We start from the raw sequence: 9174 nt of genomic DNA on the forward strand, positions 1-9174 counted from the left end.
CACAGCACTCTACCTAGGGTGACAACTTGAGGCTCTGTCTCAAACAAAACAAAACAAAACAAAAACCCCAACCAAACAACAAGAACAAAAATAACTAATAGCAGTGGCTTGTCTGGGGCTTGGGGAACTTGGTAGAGGGAGTGATGGGAGGGCTTTCATACCACTCCTTTGTATATCTTTTTTTTTTTTTCTTTTGTAGAGACAGAGTCTCACTCTATTGCCCCTAGGTAGAGTGCTGTGGCATCACACAGCTCACAGCAACCTCCAACTCCTAGGCTTAGGCAATTCTCTTGCCTCAGCCTCCCGAGTAGCTGGGACAACAGGCGCGCACAACACCCGGCTATTTTTTTGTTGCAGTTTGGCCGGGGCCAGGTTTGAACCCACCACCCTTGGTATATGGGACTAGCGCCTTACCCACTGAGCCACAGGCACTGCCCCCTTTTTGTACTTTTTAAAAAGCTATATATATTGCATTTTTAGAAAATGAAATATATTCTTAAATAACATACGTTAGAAGGCTTGGCCCTTCTTTAAGTAATTAGAGCCATTTGCAAAGCCTAGTTCCTAGGAGGAAGCCAAGGAGGGACCTTTTCCGTGGTGTGACGTTCGTTCTTCTACTCTCCTGACTCTCCCCATCTTACACTTAACTAATAGTGACAATGATGATAACTAGCACCTGCTCAGGACCTGCCACATGCCATGCACCTTTGAAACATTTTATGCATTATTAGCACCATTTAATCCTCACAATGAACCTACAAATGCTATTATTATCTTTATATTACAGATAAAGAAACCGAGGCACAGGAAAGATGATTTGCCCAAAGTTAAAGTAGGGTTGTCAAGAGGCATTACAGTCTCAGGATCCACACGCTTACAACACCACTCCACACTGCCTCTCACTTACACAGCAGAATTACTCCATTGGGGTTAAGCTTTGTTTCTCAAAAAAGCCTTGGAAAAGTTCAGGTGTTTCCCACAATGATTGACAGAGCATGTCTTTTAGCTGTTCTAAAAGACATGGCACTTCTGAAAGCAGGCTATTGTCATCTAGGAGACCATGAAACCCACAAGCAGAACCCAATACGGACAAGTACTTTAGAGGGGAGTATGTAGGACCCCTAGAATGTTCCAGACCAGTGGGTGCCCACTGGAAGAAGGATGCCATCCACTATCAGCTCAAAGTCTCAGAGGGGCTGGGAGTAGGTGGGGTGTCTCCTGTAGGGAGACGAGGGCAATTTTACCAGCTCCTCAGCTCGGCAATGGATGAAGAGAGTGAGCAATACTCTGAGACAGCACTTTGGAAGGGATCAAGATACAGGTAACTTCCTTTCAGAGAAAGCAGCCCATTTATTGCGGACCCAGCTGAGGCCACTGGTCACCAAGAGCATGGCTTGTCTGTGGGGTCATCTGGTGGAGCATGAGCTTGTATTTATACCTATGAAGGAAAGACATCTGCCCACCGTCTTTATCATTGTTGGTAGAGAAGAAAAGAAACACTTCCTGTTCTTCCCCTTTGCAGGGAGCTGAGCAGTGATAACTGCTCAAACAGATGCCAAGGTTGCAGTGTTCCCCGCTCCTCCCTACAGCCCTGACACTGGCCTTTATTACTCATCAACTTTTGCTACTTCTGTTTCTTCCTTCCTCTAATTCTCAAGGCCAAAATCCAAGTTCATTCAATAAATCTTTATTCATAACCTCATTCTAGGTGCTATGGGGCGTGGGGGAATTCTGGTGCTAGTCTGCCTAGCTTCAAATTTCAGCCCTACCACCTATGGATGTGTGACACTAGGCAAATTCCTTAGCCCTTCTGTGTCTGTTTTGTCATCTCTGAAATATAGATAATAACACCTATCTCACTGGCTTGTTACAAAATTCATGAGTTAATATATGTAAAGTACCTAGGTGCCTGGCACACAGCAAATACCTTACAGCAAACAGCTAACCAAATATTAGCTGTTATTATTACTTTTAGAAGACATGGTCCCTGCCCCATACAAAAGGCTTCTATCCAGTGGGAGGGATATGATAATGGCCCCTCAAAACAGTTAAAGATCACTGGGAGGCAGAGCCGAGTGGATCCATTGAGCTCAGGAGTTCAAGACCAGCCTGAGCAAGAGCAAGTTCCTGTGTCTACTAAAAAGAGAGAAACTAGCCAGGTGTAGTAGCACGCACTTACAGTCCCAGCTACTATGGAAGCTGAGGCAAGAGGATCTCTTGAGCCCAAGTTTGAGGTTTCTGTGCGCTATGATGCCACAGCACTCTATCCAGGGTGACAGAGTGAGACTCTGTTTACAAAAAAAAAAAAAAAACAGTTAAAGATTAAAACAAATGTCTATTGACTCAGTAAAATGAATGGTTTAACTACTAAAGTGCAAGAAAGAGTCTTACCAGAAGAGGCTTCCTAGAAGCAGAAATGTGGCTAATAGTAAGTCGGATCTGAAGGACGAATAGGCTATGGAAAGGTGACATGCAGGGAAGAGCATGAGCAAACCCACCTTGGTCTGGGTTTGGGGCAGAGCTGACCAGCAATAGGAAGGCAGGCCAGGAGTCTGCCTAGGGAACAAAGAGTGGGGGGTCTGGGTCTAAGCTATCTCTGCTGCTGGAATGCTATTAATAATTAGAGCCAAGGAAGTATTTGGTATGATTGGTAGTCATTCGGGTCAGGTAAGAGATGAACATGAAAGTAAACAAACTCAGAAGGGAGAGACATGCAGGAAGAGAGGAGCTATAGGCAGAGCCTCCAGGGCACCCTCATGCCAAGCTTGAAAGTCAAAGAGAAAGAGAAACTAGCTAAGGAAGTACAGTGGGAGTCAGTGAGGTTAGAGACTGAGCCAGGAGCCAAGGAGGAAGGATACCCTACTGCACCTGGAAAATAAGCCTATAAAAAGCATGAATGCGTTTTCCCCAGAACTCGAAGTTTCTAGGAAGGGGAAGAACCTATGTGTTCATTACATTCTAAAGATCATACAAATTGGTTTTCTGACTAAGAAGCCTCTACATTATATAATGTGGATGTTGTTAAAGTGGACTTTTTCTGAGCTGACGTGTCTACAAAAATCCTTTTGTTTTTCTTTCTTTCTTTTTTTTTTTTTTTTTGAGACAGAGCCTCAAGCTGTCACCCTGGGTAGAGTGCTGTGGCATCACAGCTCACAGCAACCTCCAACTCCTGGGCTCAAGCGAGTCTCCTGCCTCCACCTCCCAAATAGCTGGGACTACAGGCGCCTGCCACAACACCCGGCTATATTTTTTGGTTGTAGCCATCATTGTTGTTTGGTGGGCCCAGGCTGGATTCGAACCTGCCAGCTCAGGTGTATGTGGCTGGCACCTTAGCCACTTGAGCCACAGGCGCCCTGCCAATCCTTTTGTTTTTCAAACAACCTTCCTCATCTAACCAACCCCACCTAATCTAATGTTCTCACGTCCCACTTTAGATGGTACAAAAGTGACAAGAGAGTGTTTAAAGTTTCGAAGAGGCTAATGGAAAATATAAGCTGGGAAATATGTAGAGCTAGATACGAGTCTGGGTCAGCATTAAAATTAGAACAGGGGTGGGCACAGTGGCTCACACCTGAATCCTGGCACCCTGGGAGGACCCCTTGAAGTCAGGAGCTCAAGAATAGTCTGAGTAAAAGCAAGACTCCATCTCTACTAAAAATAGAAAACATTAGCCAGGCAGACTGGTAGGCACCTGTAGTCCTAGGTATTCGGGAGGCTGAGGCAGGAGGATTGCTTGAGCCTAGCAGTTTAAGGATGCAGTGAGCTATGATCACACCACTGTACTCTAACTGGAGTGACACAGCGAGACTCTGTCTCAAAAAATAAATAAATAAATAAGTGGATCATAAACTGCCCACCCCACCTGCTTGGACTTGACCCTGTTACTGAGATGGGCACTACCCAATCTCACTTGCACCTGTAGCTGTTTGACCATCCCAGAGGGCAGCTGTTGAACAGCCACCTCCCTGGCCTGGCCTGGCCTAGATCACTTCCACTCTCTTTAGCAGAGGACATACCACTGCCTTTTGGTCTCTGTCATACACATACCATTTTGTCTGCAAACTGCCATCTTTTCACAGATTCTCAAGTGCCCAGGCTGCCAAGGGGTTGGGTGTTTAAATTAAGATAAATAAATAAATAAAACTGAAAGAAGAATCAACGTTAACAGTGATGATCTCTGAGTGGTGGGATCATGAGTCCTATATTTTCTTCCATGCAATGTTAAATATTTTTCTAAAATATATAGGCATTCCTTTAAGGCAAGAAAAATATTTGCTTTATTGGGAGCTTGGCAAATAATACCTGGATCCCCACTTCACCATTGGAGAAATGGCACAGGGAAGGGTTTGACAGGCTCCTGAGGCATTGTGCCCATAGCAGCTAACTTCTTATCAGTTCAAAGTCATGAGATTTCCAGAGGGAGAAAGGCAAAAGGACCCTATTTTTTTCTGGTAAACAGCCCACATTTTAAGATCCAAAGAGGTGCTAGACCCAAGAGGGAGGTGAGGGATACCTTGACCAGGCTCTAGGCAGCTGGGCTAAGCCAGAGTAAAATCAGAATTCCAACAGGCCCCACTTGTGGGTTCCAGAGGCCAAAGTCCATTAACTCAGTGGCTTTTCCATGCAAGGAGGAAAAAGAGAAGGTCAGTTCACAGGTAGGTGCCCTACTTGCAGTTTATGCCAGGCCTTTCTCTTTCTGCCATTTCTGGAGTGCTTTAACTAGATGGCAGAGACTGCCCAGTGCCCTTCCAAATTTAGAAAGAAACTGATGTCCAGAGTGCAATGGCCTACTCTTATCTCCCCAGTGCGGAGGTGGCAGTTGCCAGGCAGGCTAAGCAGCCTGCTTAGTATTTCCCCAAAAGTAAAGTTAAGAGGTCTTGCCCCTGTCTGTTAATCTTAAACTTGGGGTTGCTGTGCTTCTAGGCTTTGCCAAGGTTGGAGAGATTTCATCATGGTAAAAAGGGCACCAGGACAGGCTCTGTGATCCTATCGCACAATGGAGTAACATTAAGAATGAGGCAGCTCCACGTGTGCTGACAGGGAACAAACACCCGAGACTGATGACGGTTTCTTTTACAGTGTGGCACAGCGTGTCATGGGATAATAGCATGCTATCATTTGTGCAAGAGAAAGAAAAGCTCAACATCAAAGAATTATCTCTGGAGGGATAAGCACACTGGCAATAGTGGTTGCCTCTGCGTAGAAACCGGGGGATAGAGAACAAGGGTAGAAAAGTAGACTTTCTTTTCTACGCAATACCCTTTTTGTGACTTTTGAATTCTGGATCATGTGTAAAAACTATTTTTAAATGGTCTACATACACCCATGCGCAAACATACACATGCAAAAGAATGGGGATTAGCTGCAAGAAGCTATTTCCTATCCCTTCTAGTCCCTCCCTAGAAGCAGAACCCTCCATCCTCCTCCAGGTGCCATCTGTTCTGCTGTCTACCTACCTTCTACCCCATGGGGTTACCCACAGTAGCCTGATTTTTCCTCTTCCTTTCACCCCCCACTAGCCTCCCATCTGACCACAAGAGGATTACCAGTTCCTGCTTTCCTCAACACCCTTAAATTTTAAAGTATCCGTTCTATGTTGCATTCTTCAGGAGCCTCTAGATCCTGATCAACTGATCCAAATGGAGTTGCCCTCTTCTGGACGTATTTGCATATTAAGAGTAGACTTCAGCTAGGGAATGAGAGAAAGTGAGGATTTTTAGGGAAGGTGAGACAGAATCAGAGTGTGGTGAAATGAACATGAGACCTGAGGGTCAGGAGATGTTGGTCTTATTCAGGATGTGTGACCTGGAGCAAACCACTTCTTCACTTCTCAGGGACTGAAAAACACAGGAGCTATAATATATACAATCTGCAATAGATGATCTTTCCAGATCTCACATCTTACAAAATCTTATCATGCAATTGGACTCACCAATGTGTGTCATGTGTGCTGAACAGCCCTGTCCAACAGAAATACGAACCACAAATGTAATTTTAAACGCTCTAGGAGCCATACTCAAAAAGCAAAAAGAAACAGATGAAATTCATTTTAATAACAGATTTTATTTAACCCAGTATATGCAAAATATCATCATTTCAACATACGATCAATATAAAAATTGCTGAGTTTCTTTTTTTTTTTTTAGTACTAAGACTTCCAAGTATGTACTTTACATTTTCAGAACATCTTAATTTGTAAAGTGATGCTCAAAAGCCACACTTGATGAATGATTACCATACTGGACGATGCAGGTATGAGTCTAACAGAAAAGCCTTCTCTTTACTTCTGACCTTTTGAAGCCCAGGGCTGAATACTGATTTGAGCACCAGCAGCACTACACCCTTTGGAAAGGTCAATTAGTTACAGAGGCAGTTTGGGATCTGAGTTCTTTGCCTGACTGGGCAAGTAGTTGCGGCTGGTTATCCGACAGCACTGCAGAGTTCAGGATAAAAATAAAACAGACAATTTGAGGGCCTATAAGCAAAACAATACTGGAGAACTTCAGGAGAGAGCAGAAAAGTGAGTTGGGCATTATCAGGTCTTCTTCATATTCAGGGTTTCCCAACACGAAACCCCACAACTCAACTAAAGTACACAGATGTCTTGACATGTCGGCTGTATCAATCCACTCCCTTCAACACCTCTGAGCACTTTCTACCTCTTAGGCACTCAGCTGGCATTGAGGACACGACCAATCACAAAAGCTCTTACTTGGAACATTTCATAAGCACCATCTCAGTTACTCACCTACAAATGCCTATGAGACAAGAACTTACAGATGAGGACCCTGAGGCTGAAAAAGCTAAACCACTCTCCGATAGTCACACATGTGGCAGAGCAGGGACTTATATACTGCAATAAGCCACACTCCCCAATTTCTAAGAGCTCATTGTTATTGGAAGCAACGATGAAGTTCACAAAATCATAAACCCATGAGGTCACTACCAAAGAAGGTGTATAAAATAGTGGCCTGGATGGGTTGGAAATGACTCCTCAGTTAAGTCTGGAAGGTGGAGGAGCTCAACAGGCAGAGAGCAGGTGCCTTTGGTAGGAACAGCGTGAACTACAGTGCAGGGTCTGAGGGAGCAGGTAGCTGTGACTGGCAGGCAGCTGGAAGGCAGCGTGCACAAGTAGCAGAGGCCTCAGGTCAAAGTGGACATGTGAGCCAAAGCCAGTACATGAAGGCCTTTAATTCCATGAAGAGCATCTGGATTTTATTCTGTGGGCCTCAGAAAGCCACACCCAGTATGAACAGTAAACGGGGCCAGGTTTTCATTTTAAGAAATCATTCCATAGGAGCTTCAAATCAATCTGACTCCTTTTTTCTCCAAGGTTCTAAGCTCTATTTAAAGGCTGATACCAGAAAGCACAGACTTGTTTCCTACAGAGTTGGACCATGCCCTAGGGATTTAATTCTAAGGGTCTGTGAAGTTTATGTACTTTATTCATTTCTTGAAAAAGAAGTTGTTGGCTAGCAACCCCTGAAAGTCAACCAATGAAGAGCAAGCAAATATCTCCCACATTCTTGGCATCAACACCGACTGAGGTCCCAGCACAAGATGGCCTGCCTGGCCTTTGGCTGCAGAGTGTCTGGCCCCTGCTGGAAGCCTTTCACAATCCTGGCAGCTCAGTGGGGTTTGACATTTACTTGCACAGAAACATGTAAGATTCTTGTAGGTACTGGGAAAAAAACACAGAAGCATTTCAAATCCTCAAATGCTAAGGTCCCAATGCCTCCCTAAGGTTTCACTATTCACTATCTCCCCTCTACTCTCCGCCCCCAGCCCTTCCAGTTCACCTGATTACTCAGTTCCATTTTCAGCTCAGCAGCCTCTGAGCTGGCCTACTTTCCAAGGCCACACTAGCAGAAAAAAATTGGCATTATACAAACAATAGAACATAACTAGGACAACAGGACATGGGGGAGGGGACCTGCACTATTATGCACCAAGGATATAGGCAGAACCTGGTAAAACAGCCATGAAACAAGTCTGTAGGACAGGAGGCAGAGTAGGCAGAGATGCTGAGTGTAACAAAGCAGGGCATGGCTGCTTATAACATGGAAAATTGAGCTGAAGACCAAGCGGCACCAAGCAAGATCACTTTACCCCATGATAACAGCTGAGCAGGCTTACTTTGTTTTCAATAGCTACCCAGGTGGTTCTGAAAGCCATGCCTAGTCTGGACAGTGAGAGATCTGCAGCTGCAAGCCCACTGCAGGACCATGGGAACAGTATGCTGATACATGATTAGGCCAGCCCTGTAGAGGAGGATGGGAGACCAGACAGAGGCCCTTCAGATCTCATGCTAGCTAATTAAGGTACGGCCCTCTGGTACCCTTCTAAGAGGTAAGTCTTCAAGCTTATGGTAGGACAAGGGTCACTCTATTATACTTTCTCTGAACTTTAGCTCCATAACACCCTGACTGGAATACTCTCTTGCCTTTACCAAGATGGAATGTTTCAGGGACACAGTCCCTGCTCCAAAACTCCTTTGTGAGGGGCCCCTGGGCATGAGAGGATACTGTTCTGGATGCCACATTATGGACCAAGGCAAGCCAAAGTGGGGTGCCAAGGGGAGGATGACTGGGCAGCAAGACACAGCACATCTGACAAGATGGGCTCCTTCTGGAATCAGACTGGCCCCATTCCTGCAGGATGGGCACCCTGGTTTGTTTCTGCTGTAGCAGGCGTGGAGGGAGGAGAGGTCCAGCTGTGTGGAGACTGCTCAGTCCCGGATGCGGAGATGGTAGAGGTGAGAAGACATGGCCTTCCGGATCCAGTGGAAGAGCTGAGCCAGCTTGTAGAGGAAGGGCCAGGAGGAAGGAGATGCTGCAGGGCACAGGGAGGACTGCTGTGAATGCTCCTCCCACTCCTTCACTCTGCCCGCTCCCACCCATCAGAAATGCTACTGCCTTGAGATCACGCATGGTTTGTTTTTTTTTAAGCGTATTTTGGTGTTTAATGTAAGCATTCTCCCCAATAATAAAAATTTCACTTTCTCTGGGATATATTTTCTTCACTTGAATTACAGTGACCTTAAATTTGCTAAGAAAAAGATCCAAATTATTATGTTTTAATCCAACTTTTTTGCAATAGAAGAAACTGGTAACAGTGACTGCTGCTGGGGAGATAAATTTTGGAAGAGACTTTTTTTTTTTTTTTTTTTTTTTT

The 9174-nt window shown here is 45.0% G+C and overlaps 1 protein-coding gene across 1 annotated transcript in view; it reads right to left on the minus strand.

Annotated features, from left to right (window-relative positions):
- Positions 1 to 6071: 6071 nt before the first annotated feature.
- PEX26 (peroxisomal biogenesis factor 26) overlaps positions 6072 to 9174 on the minus strand; it is a 12317-nt gene continuing 9214 nt past the window's right edge. The window contains exon 6 of the mRNA XM_023517102.1: positions 6072 to 8832. Coding sequence (XP_023372870.1) covers positions 8729 to 8832 — 104 coding nt within the window. The 3' untranslated portion in view covers positions 6072 to 8728. The remainder of the gene's footprint in view (positions 8833 to 9174) is intronic.

The sequence above is a fragment of the Otolemur garnettii genome, unplaced genomic scaffold (assembly GCF_000181295.1).
Source record: "Otolemur garnettii isolate 467f Iridium unplaced genomic scaffold, OtoGar3 scaffold00104, whole genome shotgun sequence".
NCBI lineage: Eukaryota > Metazoa > Chordata > Mammalia > Primates > Galagidae > Otolemur > Otolemur garnettii.